Genomic DNA, 21,827 nt, shown 5'->3' with positions numbered 1-21,827 from the left:
GCGGTGCCCGCGGGTGGTGGATTTTGGCGACGCTCCCCGGCGGTGACAGCGGGCGGCGCGCGCTGGCTGAGGACTTTGGTGACGCTCCCCGGCGGTGACAGGCGGGGCGGGGTGGCTGCACCGCGGCCTCATTCCAGGGCGGGCGGGCGCCGAGCGCGGTGCGGGCGGGCGGACGAGCGGGCCGGGCCGGCCGAGGATGCCGCTCGGGGCGCCGCGGTCCTCGTGCCAGTGAGCGCCGCGCGCCGCCGCAGCCATGACGGTGGAGTTCGAGGAGTGCATCAAGGACTCGCCTCGCTTCAGGTGCGCCCGCGGGGCGCGCCCTTTGTGGGCGCCGGGGTCGCCGCCCCCTCGGGGCACCCGGGGCGGCCGAAGATGGGCGCGGGGCGGTGGCGTCGGTGCCCCCTTTGTGCCCGACAGGGAAGCCGGTGACGGAAGCTGGAGGACCCCGCCTCCGACAAAGCCCGCAGCGCCCCGGGACGAGGGACGGAACAAAAGATGTCCCTTGTGCTGGTCACCTCACGCAGAGGGCGCGCGCGTGGGGGCGGGGCTGCCGCCAGCTGGCCACCTCTCCGTGGGAGTGTCCACCCCCGCTTTGTGTCTGCACCTTCGTGCTGGCCACCTGCACAGGGCTGAGACCCTTCCCGGCCCTGCAGTCCTGCTGTGGCCAGGGTTGTCCCGGCTCATGGGGCGTCCGTCCCTGGCTTCTGTCTTGGTCCGTGAGCCCAGACTGTGCAGAGGGGACAGTCAGATGGAGCCACATGTAGGGTCCGGGGTGGCTGCTCAGCAGGGTGACCTCGGCACCTGGAGAGGGGGTGCTGGGCTGAGCAGACCGGGTTGGAGGTTCTGGGGTGGGGGGAGGTTCCGGCCTGTGGCCTGCCTGGGGTTTGTGTTTCCAGGGCTTCGTGGGAGTGCAGGCGTGCTCACTTGTGTGCACCACACATTCACCATGTGCTCACATCTGCCGTGACCGAGCACCTCCTGTGTGCCAGGTGCACACGTGGGAGCTGTGTCCGTCTGCACCCTGGTGCCAGGTGCCAGACCCTAGACATGAACGTGTGGGCAAGCTGCACCCCTGTGCCAGCGAGCTAAATACATGTGTGTAGACTAGTGATGGAAGTGTGCATGCCATGTGTCACTTCTTGGTGTGTGCACGCACACACACACTGTTTATCGTGCTGGTGTGCATGTTGGCACTAAACACACATTAATTTGCTCATGTGTGTACCAGCCTGGGGCACACGTCTCACACGTGTGTCAGTGTGTGCACCATGCCATCACACACGTGCACGTGGGATGGTGCAGGCACACATCTACACTACATCTACATCTACACTACACTACACTACATCTGTGCTTGCTCGCATGTATGGCGTGCACTGGGTCTCAGGGGCACCAGTGGGGCACCGTGAGGTTCAGCACCAGCCCTCTTGCCCTGGGGCCCCTGGACAGCCTCTCACAATGGAGGCTGGGGGTGAGGGGTCTGGTTGGCCCAGAGGGTGGCCCCAGGCCCCGGGGTGAGCCGTGGGGTGGACCTTCTCTGTTTGCCTGTCCTCTGTTGCTGATTGACTGAGGGAGGGGGTGTGAGGCACTCATGGTCCTGGGCCCCCATCTCTGCCCACTATCCTCTGGGACCCAAGCTGGGGGGAGGTGTAGCTAGGGCCTCAGCTGGGGCTTGGTTCTGGCCTAGGCACGCTGGTCTTGCCCTGGCCCCTCCCTGGGAGCCTCCCGCTCCTCCCCACCTTGCCTGGTCAGATCCAGACGCGGCACCCCACTCACCTCCCTGCCTTCCTCCCAGGGCAGCCTGTTCTGCCTGTGGCACCGCAGTAGGTGCGGTGGCTTTGAGCGACTCCCTCTGGCAGGGAGGAGCTGCCCTTGGGAAAGTGCCCAGTGGGGCCTGGGGGAGGGGCTCAGTGGACCCATCAGGAGCCTGGGCCACAGAAGCCTCCCTCTGGATTTTACGGTTTTAGGGTTGGGCTGAGATTTAGTGGGGGTTTGAGGCAAACCTTGAGGTGTCCCTGTCTGCTCAGCTTCAGGTGCAGCTGAGGCTGTAACCTGGGCTTCCTGGAGGTTGGCCTGGGCTGGGCGGGTCAGGGTGTGGCAAGCCAGGAGGATGTGGTCAGTGCTGTGGGGCCCTTGGCCCCAGCCCTGGGGACGGGGACCCTGCCTGTGCACTCTTGGCCTGGGGAGACCCCAGATGCCTGTGGCTAAGGGGTCCAGACTCTTCCAGACAGGCCTAGAGCCTCCACCCACCCCTTGTTCTTGGTGCCCCCTCCCATGGGTGGGGCTTCAGGCACTGAGTCATGGCTTTGGTGGGGGGGGGAACTGGCCTATCCTCCTCCCCATCCTCCAAGCTGCTGAGGAAATCCTGGAGGGAGGGCAGGGGAGGAGGCCTCAGGGGCCAGGGAGGGAGAGCCGGCTCCTGGGCAGCTGCACCCCTGCTACACTCCAGGGGCCAGGAGCCCAGGCCCCAGGGCGGCCGTGCTCTGTGCAGCTGCCTAGGGCACTTGCGGGGCTGGGGCTGCAGTGCCCCCTCTTCCGGGTGGGTGGTCCTTCCCTGCTCTGGGACCCTCTGAGGGGGAAGGGGGAGGCCACAGCGGGGTCAGGGTCCTTGGGGTCCCAGCCTCTGCTGTCTGAAACACACTCCTCAGGCCGCACCGCCAGGCAGCTCAGAAGGGCAGTCCCAGGTGGGCTATGGGGCATTCGAGGGGGTCCCCTCCGGCCCAGGCAGACAGCCTCTCTGACCCGTTGCTGCTCCGGAATGCAGTGCCCTGAGCCCCTTGGGGAGGGTTGGGTGCCGCTCAGAGAGGAGCCCTTGTCCTGCCAGGTGGCTGGTGGGGACTCCGAGGTCCCTGGGCGATCCCCCCCCTCCTTCCAGCTTCTAATGGAGATCGTTCTGAGCTGCACTGAGGGACTAGGTCTTACCCCCCAGGCCTGGGAAACCCTGGGACATGCCCCTCCCCCTGCCCACCTCCCTTTATCTGACCCTGCCCAAGACCTGTCCCTGGGGCCTGAGCCCCATTCCAGTTGCCCCTTGTCCGTAGGAGGCCAGATGGGCCCAGCTCACCAGCTGAGTGGTGGCGGGGCACCAGGATCCTGACCCGGTTTTTCTGTTTCCTGTTCCTGGAGCATGAAGGGGAGGGGGGGTGTCACGTGCCCTATCCATCTGCCTCTGCCTTCCGGGGATTCTCCTGTCCGAGGCTTCTCTGGTGATGTCATGCTTTAACTCTCCCCTCCCCGAGGTGGCCCATTGTCAGGCAGCCCCGGGGGAGTGGGTTCCTCCAAGCCTGACCCAGCCCTGTCTCCTGGAAGACATGCGGGTCTGTGTTTTGAGGTTGGGGGAGTTGAGAGTCTTGGAAAAGACTCCCAACTGAGGAAATCAGAGAGAGCCGCCGTCCGGTGCCCTGGGTTCTGACTGAGAAAAGTTTTCTGCAGGGGCTACCAGGCTCGGGTGGGACTGTCCATCTGGGCCCTGGGGCTGGGCAGGAGGGTGGCTGGCCTGCCTTGTCCCCACCCCGAGTATGCACCTGCACTGGGGCTCCAGCCCCTTCCTCTGTCCCCAGACTTGTCTGACCTCTCTGCCAGGGGAGCTGGAGGGAAGGGGGGGCTGCAGCAGCTTCTCCCAGCTTCCATTTCTTGGCCTGCCTGTGGGCCTTGGAGCACAGGTCAGCAGGCAGCGGCAAGCAGCCATCAGCCCAGCAGCCCCTCGGGGGGTGCACGGGGAGGCGAAGACCCAGCCTGACGTGAGGTCAGGCTGGCTGGCTGCAGGCTGACCCCAGACGCCCTGTTCCCATTGCAGGGCAACTATCGATGAGGTGGAGACAGATGTGGTCGAGATCGAGGCCAAACTGGACAAGGTGAGGGGCCGGGGTGCATGGGGCCCAGCACCTGTTTGTGTGCGTGTGCATGTGTGGGCACACCTGGGTTGTACCTGCACAAGGCGTAGCCGTATCCCCACCACCCCAGCTGTGCCCACCATGCCTGTCCCAGCTGTTGCATGCACTGCACACGTGTCCCCCCCCCCCGCGTCCCCCATCAGGTGTGGTGGACCTTGGTGGGTCCCCTCCAGGGGGTCTTCATGGCAGGAGACAGCGGCTGGGGGGCAGTGCCGCTGAGGGACCAGGCTGGGGCTGAGGTGGGAGCCAGCAGGGAGGTGGGGCAGTGCACCTGAGCCCCTTCAGTGGCTGGTTTTGCTGGCTTTGGGCCAGGACCACAGGACCACCCCAGCCCTGTCCTGCTCTGACCTCCTGTTCTGGAACCAAGGCCCAGTGCGGCGGCACCGTCCAGCCAGTGCCCAGTGGGCTCAGGGTGGAGGGTGGGCAGTCCAGTCCCTCCCAGCCTGGGGCTGCTCGGGGGAGCTGTGTTCTGGGCCCTGCTGGGCCCTGAGCTGCACCCCCCCGCCCTGGCCTCTTGGCGGAGGGGCAGGCTGGCCACAGCCTGGATGTCGCCCCCACCCCGTCCACAGCTGGTGAAGCTGTGCAGTGGCCTGATCGAGGCTGGCAAGGCCTACGTCACAGCCAACAGGCTCTTTGTGAGCGGCGTCCGGGACCTGTCTCAGCAGTGCCAGGGCGACACTGTCATCTCGGTGAGGGGACGGCTACCCCTGGTCAGGGGTGGGCGCGGCCAGGCGGTCCCTTGAGGCCGCCCAGGCCCTGGGGGCAGGTGGGCTTCTGGGCTGGGCGGCAGGGGTGTTTCTGTGGCCTGTGGCTGGGGAGGTGCTGGCCACTTGGGGGGGCACGGCTGTCCCATCTGAGTGAGGGGTCTCCCCACGCTGCCCCCCAGGAATGTCTGCAGAGGTTTGGAGACAGCCTCCAGGAGATGGTCAACTACCACATGGTAAGCCCTGCCAGCGCGGGGGTGACGTGCTTGGGGGCCTGTCCAAGGCAGCTCCGCTGGCTGGCGGGCTGGCTTGGAGGGAGGCCACTTTTCGGCTCCTTCTGTGTGGGGGGCGGGGACATCACAAGGCTCTCTGCTGTGTCCAGGTGAGGGCCCGACGGTGGAGAAGATGGGGGAGGTAGCAACGTAGCCCAGGACTGAGGGCAGGGGTTCTCAGGGTGGGAGAGGCCTTGGAGGCTCATCCAGGGCCCCCCAGCCAGGCGGGGTCTCCAGCTGAAGTGTCTCCCAGGCTGACCCCAGGCCCCTGGACGACTCCAACCTCACTGCCTCCCGGGCTGGGTCTGGGTGACCTGCAGGCCTTGGTGCGCTCCGCACAGGCACACGGAGCAGTGCCTGAGGCCCCCATGGGTGGTTGGACATTGGCCTGGGAGCCAGAGCCCCAGACTAAACAAGGGGCCCCACCCCCCACAAGGGAAGTTCAGAAATAAACTAGCTCAAAACAGCTTGCCCTGCCCTGCCTGCCTGTCTTCTTCCAGATAGGGCCCCCCACATAGGCAGATCTGATTCTGGGTCCCACAGTTGCTGTAGGGAGCCCCCCAGCTCCCAGCAATCACCCCCACACCCCCCAGGTGCAGGTCCTCAGGAGCCCCGGCTCTGACTCAGCCCCCCTGCTGCAGGGCATCACCCTCGAGGTGGCCTCCCAGGGCCAGGGGCAGCGGGTGTCACCAGGCAGGCACTCTGTGTGTGCCTGCCCTGTTGGGTCAGTGTGCCATGGGGCCGTACCATGGGGCCCATCTGGCATAGTTTTGGCCTTTAGTCTGGCCTGGAGCCAGAGGGGACATGGGCAGGTGGACACAGCTGTCACTTCTGGGCACCAGCCCAGGCCTGGGGTCCACACCCGCTCCCGGGCCCTGTGAGGCCAGCTCTGTGGGGATGCCCGGCTGGAGCCCGGGCTGCACTTGGTGGAGTGTTCCCTGGGTCTCACCTGTGAGGGACAGGGGTGAGGCCCCTGGGGTCCCGTGGGGGCAGGCCACTGACGCCCTGCTGTCCTCCGGCCCCCAGATCCTGTTTGACCAGGCCCAGCGGTCCGTGCGGCAGCAGCTCCACAACTTCATCAAAGAGTGAGCGGCTGAGGGAGGGTCCGCCGTGTGTCTGGGCTAGAGTGCGGAGCAGACACAGCTGTGCTGGGTCTGGGGGGTCCTGGGCTTGCTCAGAAAGGGCCTCAGGGCTTGGATGGGGGACCCTGCAAGGGCAAAAGCTTGGAAGTGGGACAGGGCTGGAGAGCAGGAAGAGGGCTTGGGCAGGAGGTGAGGGCGAGGCCACAGAAGGAGTCAGGGTGGTGAAGGGGAGGGCTGGCAGGGGTCTGAGCCCCATGCCTGTGTGCGTAGCTGCGTGCCTACTGCGCCCCTGAGCGAAGTCACGTTGAGGTGAGGTATGTGAGTCTGGAGTCTAGGTTGAAGCTGGGGATCACCCCAGGCTGAACCAATTCTGAAAGTGAAGTGATGGAGGGCAGTGGGGGGCCCTAGATGAGGAAAGGAGGGCTAAGGGAGGAGGAGGGGACACCTAGTTCCAAGGCTGTGGGGCTTAGGGCTGCTGTGAGGTGCAAGCAGGGAGGGAGGGCGGGGGGCCCTGCCCAGGAGTGCGGAGGGTGGCCAGGAGCCCTGGGAGGGCATTTCATGAAGGTGGAGACCCTGCGCTCGGCCCTCCCGGGAGCCCTGATGTGACGCCTGTCACCCCCAGCGATGTGCGGAAGTTCAAGGAGACCAAGAAGCAGTTCGACAAAGTGCGGGAGGACTTGGAGCTGTCTCTGGTGCGGAATGCCCAGGCTCCGAGGCACCGGCCGCACGAGGTGGAGGAGGCCACAGGTGCCCTGACCCTCACCCGCAAGTGCTTCCGCCACCTGGCATTGGACTACGTCCTGCAGGTCCGTGGTGGGGCCCGGGCAAGGGGGGCGGGGCAAGGGGGCGGGCCTGGTGTGGAGGAGGGGCCTGGGTTCCTGCGGGCTGATGGAGCTGGCCTCCTGTCCCTGGGGTCTCTGGCCTGAGAAAAACTTCGATGTCATATCTTGGGAGGGACATGGGGTGGGGGCAGGCAACAGCCCGGGTGTGGGGATGGGCTGGGACAAGCCAGGAGCTGCAGGATGCCGGGTGGAAGCCAGGGAGACCTGAGGGTGGGCCTGCAGGGCCTTGGAGCAGGGGTGAGAATCCCTGGCTTTCCCCCTGGGAGGGACCCCACTCTGGGCCCTGGGAGGGTGGGCATGGCCCAGTACAGGGGCAGGAAGACGGGCTGGGGCCTCAGGGAACCACGAAGGGCCCACATGGACTCTACGGCAGATGTAGGCTGTGGGCCGCCTCCACCTCAACATGCTCCGCCTGCTCCCCCTCCCCTGGCAGATCAACGTCCTCCAGGCGAAGAAGAAGTTCGAGATCTTGGATTCCGTGAGTGCCTGGTGAGGGCGGGTGGGCACTGCCCTGGAATCCGGGCACGGGCGGCCTCACCTGTGCCCCCACCTGCAGATGCTGTCCTTCATGCACGCCCAGCACAGCTTCTTCCGTCAGGGCTACAGCCTGCTGCACCAGCTGGACCCCTACATGCAGAAGCTGGCGGCCGAGGTGGGCTAGTGGGCAGGGCGGGGGGGCAGGGTCCCGGTGGGTGGGCTCCCTTTCCCTCCCTGACGTCCCTCCCCGCAGCTGGACCAGCTGGTGATCGACTCGGCAGTGGAGAAGCGGGAGATGGAGCACAGGCATGCTGCCATCCAGCAGCGGGTGAGGCCCTGCCCTGACCTCCTTGCTGGGGGTGGGGGTGGGCTGGGCTGGGGGTGGGCGAGAACCCCAAGAGGCCACTACCTCCAACCCTCTCCATCCCACTGAGCTGCGAGGCCCATGGGCACACACATGCTCCGTCCCTTCCCCCAGGCTTGCCCCCTCTTCCGGGGTCCCCATCTAAGGGGCCTCGACATGAGGGGGTGAGGTGGGGTGGCCCTGCTGTTGCTCAGAGGTCGGGGCAAAGGGGGCAGAGGGTCAGCCCTCAGTATACACACGCTGGGCCTTCCTTCAAGGCCAGTGGCAACCTTGGGGGGCCTCAGGTACTGGCTCCCACTGCCAGACTGTTGCCCCCACACTGCCCAGGGAGGGGTGGGCCGCAGGCAGTGCTGCCAATTTGAGAATCCTAGAGCACCTGGACAGGGCGGGGGCGGGGGTTGCTGGAGGCCAAGCTGTCCCTCACTGGCATTCTCTCCCTCCCCCCACCCCCTGCCTGCGCTGCCACTGCAGACGCTGCTGCAGGTGAGTGGGTGTCCCCCAGGGGGAGGGAGTCAGGGGAGGGCCAGTGGGCAGGGCCTCTGCCCTCCTTCACCCAGAGGCCCTTCAGCACCAAGGACACCTCCCACCGGCCTCAGAGCTCCCAGACACCTGTGGGCATTTCGCTGTAAACCGTGTCTGGCACCAGCAAGGACACAGGCTGAGCCGGGACGCATGCCCTGTGGGAGCGGCAGCAGCTGTGCCTTCCTGGCCCCACTCAGCCAGGGAAGCAGGTGGCTGGGCCTCCTCTCCCGCTGCGAACACACAGGGCAGCCCTCAGTCTCCCCAGCCTGCTGAACAGGGCTCTGTCCGGCTGCAAGCGGGCCCAGCTGGCGACGTGAATGGGGGAACGGGCTGGGGGGGCGGGCAGCTTCCTTCCTGATCCCAGTGCCTGCTGTCTTTAAAAAGCTGGGGGGGTGGGGCGGAGCCAGGCTCTGGGGCCCCAGCGGTGATGTAAGGTGGCCGCCCCCAGGCGGATCTGGGCAGGGGCCTTGCCCAGGCCCTGGCTGAGCATTCACTGGGGCCCGGCTCCAACCCCCCAGGACTTCTCTTACGATGAGCCCAAAGCAGAGTTTGATGTGGACGCGCCCAGTGGTGTGGTGATGGAGGGCTACCTCTTCAAGAGGGCCAGCAATGCCTTCAAGACGTGGAACCGGTGAGGGTGGGCCTTCCCGGGGGGCAGGGCGGCGGGGTGGACCTGCAGCTGGCCCTGCCTGACCCCTCCTGGCCTGTCCACCCGCCCAGGCGCTGGTTCTCCATCCAGAACAGCCAGCTGGTCTACCAGAAGAAGCTGAAGGTGCGTGCGGGGCCCTGTGGCGGGCGTGGGCGGTGATGGGCGCCATGGCCCGCGTGGTCAGGGGCGGAGAGCCTCGTCTGCCAGGCGGAGTAGTGAGTGGGTGTTCAGGGCGGTGTACGGAGCATGAGGCACCGCACCACATGCTGCCTGCAGGACGTGCTTACTGTGGTGGTGGACGACCTCCGCCTGTGCTCCGTGAAGCCGTGTGAGGACATCGAGCGGAGGTTCTGCTTTGAGGTCGTGTCGCCCACCAAGTGAGGAGGCCCAGCCTTGCGGGGGCGGGTGGGGAGCCCCTGCTGGCCCGGCCTGATGTCCCCTCCCCCCAGGAGCTGCATGCTGCAGGCCGATTCTGAGAAGCTGCGGCAGGCCTGGGTCCAAGCTGTGCAGGCCAGCATTGCCTCCGCCTACCGGGAGAGCCCAGACAGCTGCTACAGCGAGGTGCGGCCCCGCCAGCGCCCTCCGAGTGTGCCCTAAGCCATCAGGCTAAGCGGGAGTGTGCGCGTGCATGTGTGTGCGTGGTGGGTGGGTGTGTGAGTGGGCCAGCACAGGAGCATGCCCAGGCTTTGCTTTGGGGACCTAGCCTGGGCTGGCACCTCTGGTTGGGGAGGAGGAGGAGGAGGCGTGCGGGGGAGACCAAGGCTGGAGCCCCTGACGGGCTGAGCAGCCCCTCGTACCGACCCCAGAGGCTGGATCGCACGGCGTCTCCGTCCACAAGCAGCATCGACTCTGCCACAGACTCCCGGGAGCGCGGCGCCAAGGGCGAGAGCGTGCTGCAGCGCATGCAGAGTGTGGCCGGCAATGGCCAGTGTGGCGACTGCGGCCAGCCGGACCCCCGCTGGGCCAGCATCAACCTGGGCGTGCTGCTCTGCATCGAGTGCTCAGGCATCCACCGGTGGGTCCCTGGGCGGGCGGGCCAGCCGGCCGGGGTAACAGGCTGAGCCCCGCCTCTGGCTCACCCTGGCCTCCCCACCCTCCAGGAGCCTGGGTGTCCACTGCTCCAAGGTGCGGTCCCTGACTCTGGACTCGTGGGAGCCCGAGCTGCTGAAGGTGGGTGTGGGGCCACCGCAGGCTGCCGCCGGGCAGGGGTGGGGGCCGGGCCCGCAGCCAGGGCTGTCTGTGAGCTGGGGCTGAGGCCCGTGCGCCCTGTCCCCGCCAGCTGATGTGCGAGCTCGGGAACAGCACCATCAGTCAGATCTACGAGGCCCAGTGTGAGGGGCTGGGCAGCAGGAAGCCCACGGCCAGCAGCCCCAGGTGAGGTGGGCACAGCACAGAGCGGGGAGGGCTGTGGCGAGTGCCAGCCCTGAGTGCGGCCTCATGCTCACCTGGGTCCAGGCAGGACAAGGAGGCCTGGATCAAGGACAAGTACGTGGAAAAGAAGTTCCTGCAGAAGCCGCCCTCCGCGCTGGCTCGGGAGGCCCCGCGGCGTTGGCGGGCGCTGAAGTGTCCGGGCCACCACAGCTCCCCGCGGGCGCCCACCACCCGCCGCAAGGTCCGGATGGAGCCTGTCCTGCCCTCGGTAGCCGCTCTGTCCTCAGGTGGGTGGGCTGTCGGAGCACCTGGACAAGGCTGGGGAGAGGGCTCCAGTGGGGGTGGGCCGCAAAGCCGGCACTCTGGGAGGTCAGGCCGAGTGGGCGGGAGGCAGGGCTCATAGGGGCGGGCAGCGTGACGGCCCTGGCTCTCCCGCCCCCATGCAGGCGCGATGGAGCGCAGGTTCCGCCGGGACTCCCTCTTCTGCCCTGACGAGCTGGACTCCCTCTTCTCCTATTTTGACGCAGGGGCTGCTGCTGCTGGTCCTCGCAGTAAGTGCTGCGAGCGCCCAAGCCCGCTGCCCACCCCTGAGCCCGCCTCTGGACCCAGCATGGCTCCCTGGGGGAGAGGGGCGTCATGGCCATTTGCTGGCAAACTGGCAGCATGGGCCGTCTTTGCGTGAGAGGCAGGCTCAGAGGTGGTGTCTCAGGAGGCCGATCTGGCGTGGGGAGAACAGCGTCAAGCTGGGCTAAGCCTGGGATGGTGCATTGAGGGGCTTTGGGTTGTACTGAACTGAAGGCCGAGGCCGTGACCCTCAAGGGGTGTGTGAGTGTACTTGTGCTGTGCGCACACGGGAGAGTGTGTCCGAGTGTGCATGCACGTGTGTGTTCCGGGTATGTGTGTATGCATGTGTGTGATGGTGACCTGGAAAACTGGTGGCACAGCTGTGCACCTTCCTCACCTCTCTTTGAGTTGGGAACAATTGCCCAGAGGGCTGCCTGTCAGCGGTTGGTCAGCACCCACTGGCCTGGGGCCCATCCGATGTCTTCCCGGGCAGTGTGGGCAGATGGCTTGGGCCTCAGCCAGGAGTTGGCAGGGCGACCGGGTGGCCGTGGACAGCAGAGGGCGCTGCTTCACCATCCCTGACTGTGGGCTCTTCCACAGAGGCTGCCCTTGGTGAACTGGGCCAACAGCTCCCCCAGTGCCTCCTGGGGCCCCATCTCCAGGGCCTGGCCAAGACCCCATTGCTGGGCAGTGACCTCCTAGCATGCACTGGCCACAGACAGAGCTGAACACCCACAGCCTGCACACGCCCACTGTCCTGCTGGGGCTTGACCTGCCTGAGGGTGGTTGTGGGGGGAGCAGGGAGTAGGGGGCGGCAGGTACTACCCATGACTTGTTTTCTCCCCATTCCTCCCATCCTGGGCAGGCCCCCGCTGCTCCCTAGTGCGGGCTGGTCCTGCCCCTGGGGGCACTCCCTGGAGGATGATTGGGGTTTGGAGAGGAGTCAGGGATGCTCAGGACCCCCTCTGCCCACGGACCCTACAGGTCTGAGCAGTGACAGTGGCTTAGGGGGCAGTTCCGATGGCAGCTCGGACGTCTTGGCCTTCGGCGTGGGCTCCGTGGTGGACAGCGTCACTGAGGAGGGTGGGTGCACGCCTCCCACCTCGGCTTCCGCCCCCCCCCTGCTCTGAGGCAGGTCAGTACCCCTGACCACCCCACCCCTCCCCACAGAGGGCGCAGAGTCGGAGGAGTCCAGTGGCGAGGCTGATGGAGAGGCAGAGGCCTGGGGCCTGGCGGACGTGCGCGAGCTGCACCCAGGGCTTCTGGCACACCGTGCAGCGCGCACTCGTGACCTCCCCGCGCTGGCCGCGGCGCTGGCCCACGGGGCTGAGGTCAACTGGGCAGACACAGAGGACGAGGGCAAGACGCCACTGGTGCAGGCCGTGATAGGGGTGAGTGGGGCTGGGCGGCCAGGTGCAGGTGCACGCTGATACCTTGGCATCTTTCAGCCTGCTCCTTTGGGAGCTTGTCCACGGGGAACCTGTTCTCCATTGTAGTAGACAGGGCTCAGTGTGGTAGGGGGGTGCCCAGGGCCCTCCGAGGGGCCATCCCTCGGCTCAGTCTGACCTGTCCCTGGTTCTCCAGGGCTCTTTGATCATCTGTGAATTCCTCCTACAAAACGGAGCGGACGTGAACCAAAGAGACAGCCGGGGCCGGGCACCCCTGCACCACGCCACGCTCCTGGGCCACACCGGGTGAGTCACAGGTGCTCCTCCTGCTCGCTTTTGGGGCCCTATCGCCTGGGCGAGCCCCAACTCTTCTCTGCCCTCCAGCCAGGTCTGCCTGTTCTTGAAGCGGGGCGCAGACCAGCACGCTTTGGACTGCGAGCAGCAGGACCCGCTGAGCATCGCGATCCAGGAGGCTAATGCTGACATCGTTACGCTGTGAGCCTGCAGACCGGAAGGGGGAGACGCAGGGAGCGGGGCACTACGTGTGTGGTGCCGCGGGGGCGGGGCCCTGTGTGGGTGGGGCACCGTGTGTGGGAGTGGCTACTGGCCGGGGGTGCCCTCACCCTGCGCTTTCCGCAGGCTCCGTCTGGCGCGCATGGCGGAGGAGATGAGAGAAGCCGAGGCGCCCCCTGGCCAGCCGGGCCCCCTGGCGGGCAGCAGCCCCACCGAGCTCCAGTACCGCAGGTGCATCCAGGAGTTCATCAGCCTCCACCTGGAGGAAAGCTAGGGCGGGCGGACCCGGCCGCCTTGCCCTTGTCCCGAGTCCTGGGGCCCCGCAGCCTGTTCTGCCCTCCTTGGAGCTGCCACTAACCGCAGGGCCAGAGGAGGGGCCCCAGCACTGAGTCTTCTGAAGCCCCGCGTTTCCCCGGAGGTGCTGCATCATCTGGTGCCCCTCACCCCACGTGGGACCCTACGTCTTCAGTGGACTCCTCCTTGGGGGCCTGGGGTGCTCCTGTCACAAACTACCCTCAAGGCTCTGTGTCACCTTGTGCCCCTGTCCTCAGGGCCTGTGTCACTTTGTGTCCCTCTGTCCCAGGGACCATGTCACCTTGTGCCCCTCTGTCCCAGGGGCTTGTACTATCGTGTGCCCCCACTTTTATTGCCCCAGATAGCGACCTGCTAGTTAGGTCCCTCCTGAACACCCACAGAGCCCCTCCACTAGGCCCTGAGGCTGGTGGCTGGCCACCAGCTCCCTGCGAGGCAGAAGGGGCAGCCCATCCAGGGAACAACCCGTGTACCTCACTTAGTGACCCCGGCATCCAGGCTGGGCTTCTCTGGTGCTGGGGGGCATATCTGGCGTGGAGCCTCAGCCCTGGCTGGACGCGGGCGTCCCGAGGCCACGTGGCTGGCCACGTGGGCCCACGCCAGGTGGCCCTGGACCAGGCCCCTGCCTCCCCCAGAGGTCCTTGGCTCCGAGCAGGTGCACGTAGGGCTCTGGCGCTCTGCACCTGCGTTCAGTGCGTCCTCATGGACCACGCGGGCTTTCTGCAGCGGCCTCGCTCTTGCCTGTCTCCTCTTTCCTCTGCGGACTCTGGAGGAGCACCTTGACCCTAGCTCTGTCTGCTGCCAGGGGAGGCCCCTGCAGCTCTGCCCCCACTCGCCACGTCACCACGTGGGCTGGGCCCTTGGATGAGATGGGCCCCTCAGCTCACCCCCCAGGGCCCATGATGCCTCCCTAGCCCCCTGTTCTTGGAGCCCTGGGGTGGCAGCTGGGCCTCTCCCCAACTTGGGCCCTTGATCAGGCCAAGGCCAGTCGGCTGGTCACTATGCAAAGGCTGCCCAAGGAGGCTCCATGGGTGGCAAGGTGGGCACTGACTGGGCCCCCCAAGTCCCTCACCTGCTGGCTGTGACCCCCTAATGAGCAGAATTAACCCCTTCCTCTCCCCCTGCTTGAGCTCTGTCCCCACTTCCCACCCACCCGACCGCCTGCCGGGGCCTCGCACCTGTACCTCAGGCTGGCGGGCCTGCCCACCCCAGGTCACTCAGTAATAAACTGCCACTTGCACTGCCGCCTGTCATCGGCTCCCCGCCTCACTCCGTGGTCTCAGCTGGGGAGCGGGTGTCTTGGGGTCCCCTGCCTTTCCTGAGGGGTGGCCGGGTCATCAAGCAGCAGAGCCCAAAGGGAGGCAATAAGGCAGAACCCAGGAGCCCAATGGGTGGCCTGGGGCTTCTTTGATGAAAACCGACTCCTGACGCCCCAGCCCCCATTCCCTGGCCCGTCTGCCCTTCTCTGGCCTGGAGCGAGGCTCCTGGTAGGAGTGAGGGTGGAGGCCAATGGGCAAGGATGGTCTGGGCCTGGTCTTGTCCCTTGGGTGAGCCCCAGCCCTGTGCTCCCACACTCAGTGTCCTCCTGTCCCCCAGACCCCCAAGTGTCCGTGGCTCCAAGGAGTGTGGCGGTATAGACTGAGGTTTTCGGCTCGCTCCCGAAGGGTGATGGGGAGGCAGGCAGGCACTCTAGCCACCAGGTGGGATTGCGGGTTTTATTGCAACGCAGCCCAAGAGCCGTCAAGTGCCTCACACTGGCCCTGCCCTTCCTCCCACCCGCCCTGAGCGGGGGGAGGCTGTCTCATGCTGGCACACACCTACACACAGGTGTGGGCAGACGGTACAGGCAGACACATGAAACCAAACTCAGACTCACTGCCATGTGGAGGCACGCCCCAAGGCACGCACACTTACATGGATACACACACGGGCACGCACACAGGCCACCACACACATGCATGGGCGTGCTCACTGCCAGCACACATGCACAGGCAGTCGCATCTGGAACAGGAACCCGGGGTGGGGGGGTCGCTCCTCTCCTCCCTGCCCTGGGCTCCTCAAGATCTGCGAGGCCACCAGTGAGCAGGGCAGCCGTACTGACAAGAGACCCTAACCTGCTGGGTGCCCTAGGCCTGCCTGCCAGCACTTGGGCTCTGGGGCCACCGCTTTCTGGGCTCTAGGCTTTGCTCGGCTGGCCAGGGAGGCCCTCCAGTGCCAGTGTGGTGCTGACCCTGGGCAGCCAGGAGAGCCCACCGCTGCCACAGCCCCTGGCTGAGACTAAGTTTAGGCTGACTTGGCATCAGGAGTCTTGGTGGACACATACTTGACCTAACTCTTCAGCTGAGACTCCTGCCAGAGCCCTGGGGAGCACCGCTGGCTGGGCCCTTGGGTGTTAGACGTCACACGTGCAGTCACTGGGCAACTGATTGGCCTCTGGCTTGGAGTGGACGGCCTCAGGCCGGGACCCCTGTGCGCGGCGGAACCGGCGGCAGCCCAGCAGCAGGGCGAGGGCTGTGGCGTCGAGTAGCAGCTCCAGCAGCTCCAGGACGGAGAGAACGGACGAGCCAAACCACAGGCTCCAGAGGCTGCCCATGGCTGACAGCAGCTGCGGCATCTGTCGGCATTGGGGGGGCTGTGAGCGGCGCCTGGGGCCTCATGCACTGGCACACCCCTGTGTGCAGGGCGGTGCCCCCTGTGTCTGGCCAGCTGCTGCCCCGCCCTGGCCATCAGGCCGTGGCCCTCTCACCGAGTACACAGGCGTCTCGTCCACCGTGCGGTAGTTGAGCTCTTGGTAGAAGATGTTCACCTTGGCCACGTTGCTCCTGGGGTTGGGCAGAGGCAGGAGGGGCTGGGCCTGGGGCCTGCATAGTGGGGCCCCTCTCTGGGGGCACCGAAGGGTGAGGCTGGCAGGGAGAGGGGCCAGGGCGTGACCTGTGGAGGAGGAGGAGGAGGAGTGCCCCCTCCGGGGGCCCGGGCTCCGGGGGCTCTGCTTGCCCAGCACGGCGAGGATCCAGTCCTGCACACAGAAGTCTCCCTGTGGCTGCTGTCCTCCAGCCTTCGAGGCACTGCTGGCTGGTGTACAGGCAGGGACCCCAGGGGCAGGGGCTGGTCCAGGGTGGGCTCTGTGGGACCCACACTCCTGTATGCTTGTCTGGCCCTCACCCCAGCCCTTCAGGGAACTCACTTTTGACTTGGAGGAAGGCCACCTGGAGGTCCCAGCAGAGAGCTTGTACGAAGACTCCCTAGCAGAGACAGGCCCCCGTCACACCCCTGCCGTGGTGCCCAGGGCAGTGGCCCCTGACCCCAGTACTCTCCACTCACCTGCAGGGCCTGGGGCAGCGTGAGCTGCAAGGAAGCCGGTGGGTCTCTAGTTCTCTGTAGAGGCGGTAGAAGCAATGGCCTGGGGGGGTCAAAGGTGAACCTGTTAGGAGCGACCCAGGGGTGACACGGAGGTTTGCGGGCTGACAGGAGGGTGGGCGTGGGCGGGTGGGCGGTGGGCTGGGCTCACCCCAGGCTGGGTGCTGTGCGGAACTGCAGTACTGAGCCCCGGGGGGCAGGGGGTAGAAGTAGTAGCCGCAGGAGCAGGTGTCCAGCATCAGCTGCTGGAAGCAGGAGATGAGGCAGGCCTGCAGGGACAGCAGGGGACTGGAGCTGGGGGTCCAGGGAACAGCCATCCCTCCCCTGGGGCCTGCCTACCTGCCCGCTGTCTGCCCTCCCTGGGCCTCCCCCATCCATTCCCCACCCCCGCCCCGCCCCCCGGACCAGCCGCACCTGCTTGGTGTAGGAGGTGTTGTACAGCAGCGGCACATCCACACCCTGCACTCCGTCCGTGCAGTGGCCATAGGGGCTCCCGAGCCGGTGTACCTCATCCTGCCAGGAGTGCCCGGCCTCAGTTCCACCAAACCACCCTCACCCACAGGCCCCAGGGCTGAGTGGGGACATCGGGATTGGGGGCTGCGGTCCCTCCCCCACCCACTCGGTGGCTGTCGCACCTCTCGGATGCTGATAGTAGTCTCAGTCCCTGGGCGGATGCTGAAGCCGCGGTGCTCCAGGAAAGGGGTGTGGTCGCACTTGTGAACCATAACCTTAATGCCGGCCTCCGTGGACAGCAGTGGGAGGTGGTCCTGCTGCTCTGCCCTGAGCACCAGGCTGATGCCTGCGGGAGGCTGGGGGTGAGGCCTGGTGGGCAGGAGCGCCCTGCCCGCCCCTAGACCTGGCCGGCACTGACCGTGAGTGATGCCCGGGCGCTGTGCAGCCCACTCGCTGTTGAAGGTGTAGCAGCTGCCGTAGACTGGGTGGTGGAACGTCTGGAAGTGCCTGGAACCAGGGGCCAGGCTCAGAGCAGCTCAAGCCCCCGAGCCCTCACCCAGTGCCTGTGGCCTTATCTCCCTAGGGAGCTGTTTGCTGCTGGCCCTGTCCGTCACACCCAGGCCCGGTGGGTGGGGCCGAGGGGAGCCAGCTGCAGCTCCGCCCTCACTCACCGGGCCTGGCAGTCTCGGCTGTCGTAGCGGCAGGAGAAGACAAAGTGGTTGCCGTGGCCGTGGGGGCCATCCTGGTGGTCTGTGGGCAGCGAAGCCAGGATGCTGACGTAGTGGAAGAGATACCAAGCACGCACGGCCTTCACGCCCGACGAGTAGGCGCGGTAGAAGCAGTCCCCGCCGGTGCTGTTGCACTGGGGTGGGGGTGTGAGCTCAGCACAGGCCCGCAGCGGCCACCTTTGCCCAAGCCCACCACAGCGCCCCGCGGAGTACGCTCACCAGCCTGAAGCCCACTTTGTTCTGGCTGCCTGGGCCGCTCAGCCTCTGCAGGCGGACTGTGCGGTCCAGCTGGAAGGTGGACTCTGGGCCCGGCGCCTGCGGACAGGGGGCGTCCCCACTCCTGCTGAAGTTGAACTTGTAGAGGGCGTAGATATTCTCGCGGGCAAACTCGTCCAGGGCCTGCAGGGATCTGCATGCCAGTCTGGGCCTGCGAGGGAGGGGCAAGCTGCGTCTGAGTGGGCCCCGGGGCGGGGAAGGGACAGGGGACCCCGCCATCCACCCCCTGGGCATCATGCCAAGCTTCACCTGTCCCTTCCTTTTCTCGCCCTTCCTTTTCTCGCTCTCTCTTTTATATTTTTATCTTTCTAAAGATTTTATTTATTTTTTTTTCAGAGAGCGGGGAAGAGGGAGAGAAAGAGAGGAAGAGAAAATTCAATGTGTGGTTGCCTCTCGTACCCCCTACTGGGGACCTGGCCCACAACCCAGGCCTGTGCCCTGACTGGGAATCGAACCAGCGAGTCTTTGGTTCACAGGCTGGTGCTCAAATCACTGAGCCACACCAGCCAGGGCTCTCTCTCTTTTTAAGATTCTGACCTGAGGGCATGTTTTTATTGATTTTAGGGAGACAGGAAGGGAGAAAGTAACATTGATTGGACCTGCAACCTAGGACCTGACCAGGAATCGAACCCACACCAACTGAACCACCCGGCCAGGGCTGTTCCTTCTCTGTTAACTCCCACCCCCCAGGGGGCGGAGATCTCAGAGGTCTGAGGGCCTGCAGGGGTGGGGAGAGGTGGAGTCCTCCACAGCCTGAGCACCCCGGGAGCAGAGCCACGGGCTGCAGAGGTGAGCAGTTGGGAGCCCTGGCCCCGCCCCTGGCCCGCCCTCACCGGTGCGGGTTCAGGTCGCACAGCGTGAGGGAGGGGAAGAGCTTCCGGTCCGAGTGCACAGACAGGGTCAGGATGACAGGGTAGCGCCAGTACTGCTCGAAGAGGAGCCCAAACTGCCAGTAGAGGGCGCCCAGGGCGCCCAGGAACAGCAGCCCCCAGGACGCCGTCTTCCAGCGGGTCTGGCTGGAGCAGACGAGGCGGGGGGCGCCGTGCATGGTAGCGTTGGCGCAGAAGAAGGTGAACAGCTCCCTGAAGGAGCCGTGCAGCTCCACCAGCCTCTCCCTGGGCCCCTCCTCAGTTGGCGGGGGCGGCGGCAGCTGAGCCTCAGGACACTTGCAGGGCCTGGGCCCCTCACCAGCTGCTTGGGCCACTGCTCCAGCCTGCATGGAGATTTGAACTTCAGCAGGGCCTAACCCGGCTGGACCCCCACCCAGGCCTCTCTGCCCGCCCCCGGCCCCTGGTCCCGCCAATTGGACTTCCATTCTGTCCCTGGGAAAGAGACAGTTGTCCCAGGACAGCTGTGCCCTTTGGTGCGTGACTTCGGCATGGCCGGCTGAACCGTGAAGGCTTGTCCACGCTAGGGCTGGGCCCTGCAGCCGTCCTGTCCCCCCTATGCCTGGCCAGACACCACCCAGCCTCCCCAGGCATGTCTTATCGGGGCAGAGCGCAGCCTGAGCAGCGGGGACAGGGACAGCAGGGGACAGCGGCGGGGCCCTGCCCGGCCCTGTTTGCAGGCTGCAGGCTGGGCAGCTCTCTACTGCCACCCCCAAGTGGGGCAGGGGCCACTGGGCAGGAGCAGGCCAGGCGCCCAGCTCAAGGTGGAGGCCTTGTCGTTTTGGTGGACCCAGAGCCCAAAACTGGGGACCTGGGAAGGACCAGCAGCCAGCATGGCCATGTTGGATCACGACTGACGGAGCCAGGCCGTCGGCCACGTCTGGGCCAAGGGTCAGGCCTGCATGTAGCTCAGTGTTGTGGGCTCACGGTGAGGCAAGGTCCACAGGGCTGAGTCCCTTGGGCTAGTGGACCTTGGGCTTCAGGAAAAGTGGGCGGGGGGCTAGTGCTGGGGACCTAAGGCTCCGGGAAGTGGAGCCATGGCCTGCCCAGCCCCCAGTCCTGCCCTGGAGGTTCCAGAGTTCCAAGACCCAGGTCCCCCAGTGCACAGGGATATGGGGCGGTGACCAGGCCAGGCCTGCTGGCCCCAGTCACGCGCCAAGTCACTGCACGGGCTTCTCTGGACTTTCCACACTGTCCCCATCTTGGCCTGAATCACTAGGGCTCCTCATAGCTCAGTGCAACCTGCTAGGCTCTGGCCCCACCCACCAACAGGCAGGGGAGCAGGGGGTGCAGCCGGGAAGGGTGCTGAGCCAGGGGAAGCCTCTGCTGGGTCTCTGCCAGCGCAACCCCGCCCCCTCCCCCCCTCCCCGCCCCCGCAAGGGAAGTTGTGCCCAAGCAGGCTGCTCCCATGTGTTCTGGGAACGTGAGTGTCTCAGCAAGCCATCCAGCTTTGAGGGACCCCAGGTACGGGGAGGGATGGGTGGACCTCCCCACCCTGTGGCCTCAGGCTTGTGGGCCCCCTGCTTGTCTCACAGTCAGCCGGGAGCACAGGCCACCAGGGGGGCTGATGATGGGGTCCGCACTGCACAGAGCTCTGCCCACACCTGTGTCTCCGTCCCGGGCTGGCTGGGAAGGCAGGTCCCTCGGCTGTGTGTCGCAGGTGAGCCAGAGGAGGCTCTGGAAGGCGCCTTCCAACTCCCGTGACCACAGTCTCCCCTCCCCCAGGGGAGCAGCCCAGACCAGCCCCTCCCACCCCAGAGGGGGCCGCAGGGCCGAGGGGCAGTCCTAGAGATGGGGTCTCCAGGGCCACTCTGAGCCTCCAGGGCTTCCCGAGATGGGGCCACAGACGCAGCAGGGCAAGCGTGGGCCCTCAGGGTCCTGACACACTTCAGATGGCAGCAGGAGTGGGGTGCACACCCATCAAATGTACACACACAGGCACACGCGTGTGAGCACGTACAATGAGCAGGGGCCACCTGAGGAAGGAGGGCTTCATGCCTCCCCAGCCCTCGCCCAGTGTGTGGGCACACTCGTGGGCATGCGCTTGCGGTGACATGAAGGACACGCCCCTCCACTTCAGACCAGGGAGACCCCAGGACGTGGCTACCCGATTGCCCCACGTGGGCGGGGGCCCACCTCAGGTACCTGTGCAGGTGCCTCCATTCTCCTGTGGTAGGTGGTCTGATGGTGGCAGCTCCAACAGGTGACAAAGAGGGATGTGGCCCAACGCTGGCTGGTCAGCCTCCTATTTATAACAGGTTGGCTTGGAGTGAGGTGTTGGGGAGGTGCCAGCGGCCGGGGGCAGCCACGCCTGCTCTGGACACGGAAGGGGAAGCCTTCGGGGACAGGGATGAGGTGCCTCCCCTGGGTGAGCCTTTCCTGCCCAGAGCCCTGGAAGCGAGGCCTGGGGCTGTGATCCCGACTGGGGACGAGGAGTTTCAGGCTCCGGAGGGAAGGGAAGGCGGCACTGGGCGGGGACCCCCTCAGACGCCATCCAGCACTGCCTGAGCAGATGCTCCGGTCCCCGCGGTGAGACGTCTGCTCTCCCCGCTCTGGGCAGACCCCGTGTGCCCAGCGCGCCGCCGCCCTGCCTGCTCACCACTGCCTGCCTGGATCACTCCGCCAGCTGTGAGCACAGGTGTTTGCGGCCAAGGGATGCTGCGGAGCGGCTCTGCTCTCAGAGTCCGGGCGTCCCCTGGGGCCCCCCGCAGGGCCCCTGGGACCGGTGCTAATTGTAGAAACCACCTGGGGCCTGGTTGTGGCGTGGCCCTCCGCGGCCCAGGGCTCTCAGCTCCGCCTCCCCGTCACACAGCAAGGCCACCCCGGCCCACCACCCACCAATATGACCCTCCTGATACCCAGACCACACCCTGAACACTAAGACGATGTATTACCCCCAAAGGTGACACGCCACGCGCCATGGCCACACACAGGCTGAGACCACACACCACATACTACCAACACACAGCAGGTCGTGGCCCAGATCACATGGTCTCCAAGGCTGACATCCTCAGCCTAAGGGACATTGTGCCAGGCCACAACATTGCTGGAGGTAGGACAACCCAACACCCGTGCCCCCAGGACGACCCACCACCTCTGGTTCCACTGGAAGACCCAACATGTCCCCAGGGTGACCCGGAGGCTTCACCCTCCCAGATGACTAGAACCTCAGC

General features: G+C 66.1%; 2 protein-coding genes across 5 annotated transcripts; one reads left to right on the top strand and one right to left on the bottom strand.

Moving 5' to 3' along the window:
* Positions 1 to 36: 36 nt before the first annotated feature.
* Positions 37 to 14,198, top strand: ACAP3 (ArfGAP with coiled-coil, ankyrin repeat and PH domains 3). 3 transcript variants are annotated; one of them, XM_024554117.4, is made up of 24 exons: positions 39 to 300; positions 3,797 to 3,854; positions 4,463 to 4,582; positions 4,780 to 4,833; positions 5,896 to 5,954; positions 6,574 to 6,757; positions 7,227 to 7,271; positions 7,350 to 7,445; positions 7,524 to 7,598; positions 8,106 to 8,117; positions 8,675 to 8,787; positions 8,877 to 8,928; positions 9,082 to 9,182; positions 9,255 to 9,366; positions 9,612 to 9,820; positions 9,906 to 9,975; positions 10,085 to 10,179; positions 10,261 to 10,463; positions 10,623 to 10,727; positions 11,725 to 11,823; positions 11,911 to 12,131; positions 12,325 to 12,434; positions 12,513 to 12,623; positions 12,768 to 14,198. In XM_024554117.4, the coding sequence occupies exons 1-24, from the start codon at positions 254 to 256 to the stop codon at positions 12,913 to 12,915; spliced, it is 2,499 nt and encodes an 832-aa protein (XP_024409885.1). In that variant the 5' UTR covers positions 39 to 253; the 3' UTR covers positions 12,916 to 14,198. The 3 variants fall into 3 exon arrangements, with proteins under 3 accessions (XP_071076573.1, XP_024409885.1, XP_071076572.1); XM_071220472.1 differs by lacking the exon at positions 11,725 to 11,823 and having other exon boundaries at positions 37 to 300; XM_071220471.1 differs by lacking the exon at positions 8,106 to 8,117.
* Positions 14,199 to 14,667: 469 nt separating this feature from the next.
* Positions 14,668 to 21,318, bottom strand: SCNN1D (sodium channel epithelial 1 subunit delta). 2 transcript variants are annotated; one of them, XM_053917810.1, is made up of 12 exons: positions 20,800 to 21,318; positions 18,601 to 18,980; positions 17,711 to 17,918; positions 17,435 to 17,625; positions 17,182 to 17,270; positions 16,946 to 17,109; positions 16,725 to 16,823; positions 16,462 to 16,579; positions 16,275 to 16,353; positions 16,138 to 16,195; positions 15,700 to 15,969; positions 14,668 to 15,567 (listed from the first exon to the last, which is right to left on the bottom strand). In XM_053917810.1, the coding sequence occupies exons 1-12, from the start codon at positions 20,815 to 20,817 to the stop codon at positions 15,346 to 15,348; spliced, it is 1,896 nt and encodes a 631-aa protein (XP_053773785.1). In that variant the 5' UTR covers positions 20,818 to 21,318; the 3' UTR covers positions 14,668 to 15,345. The 2 variants fall into 2 exon arrangements, with proteins under 2 accessions (XP_053773785.1, XP_053773784.1); XM_053917809.1 differs by having other exon boundaries at positions 15,700 to 16,195.
* Between the last annotated feature and the right edge of the window lie 509 nt (positions 21,319 to 21,827).

Source organism: Desmodus rotundus, unplaced genomic scaffold, assembly GCF_022682495.2.
Source record: "Desmodus rotundus isolate HL8 unplaced genomic scaffold, HLdesRot8A.1 manual_scaffold_304, whole genome shotgun sequence".
NCBI lineage: Eukaryota > Metazoa > Chordata > Mammalia > Chiroptera > Phyllostomidae > Desmodus > Desmodus rotundus.
Note: the sequence above shows the minus strand (reverse complement) of the source record. Positions and strands in the feature narration are given on the sequence as shown.

What these genes read in the sequence shown, in the direction of transcription:
- SCNN1D (XM_053917809.1), bottom strand. An exon ending in GCGCCCGGGCATCACTCACG is followed by an intron (nt 17,110 to 17,181) that starts GTCAGTGCCGGC and finishes AGCCTCCCGCAG; the next exon opens with GCATCAGCCTGGTGCTCAGG. An exon ending in ACGAGACGCCTGTGTACTCG is followed by an intron (nt 15,568 to 15,699) that starts GTGAGAGGGCCA and finishes CAATGCCGACAG; the next exon opens with ATGCCGCAGCTGCTGTCAGC.
- ACAP3 (XM_024554117.4), top strand. Translation starts at nt 254, where the DNA reads ATGACGGTGGAGTTCGAGGAGTGCATCAAGGACTCGCCTCGCTTCAG. An exon ending in AAGGACTCGCCTCGCTTCAG is followed by an intron (nt 301 to 3,796) that starts GTGCGCCCGCGG and finishes TTCCCATTGCAG; the next exon opens with GGCAACTATCGATGAGGTGG. An exon ending in AGTTCGAGATCTTGGATTCC is followed by an intron (nt 7,272 to 7,349) that starts GTGAGTGCCTGG and finishes CCCCACCTGCAG; the next exon opens with ATGCTGTCCTTCATGCACGC.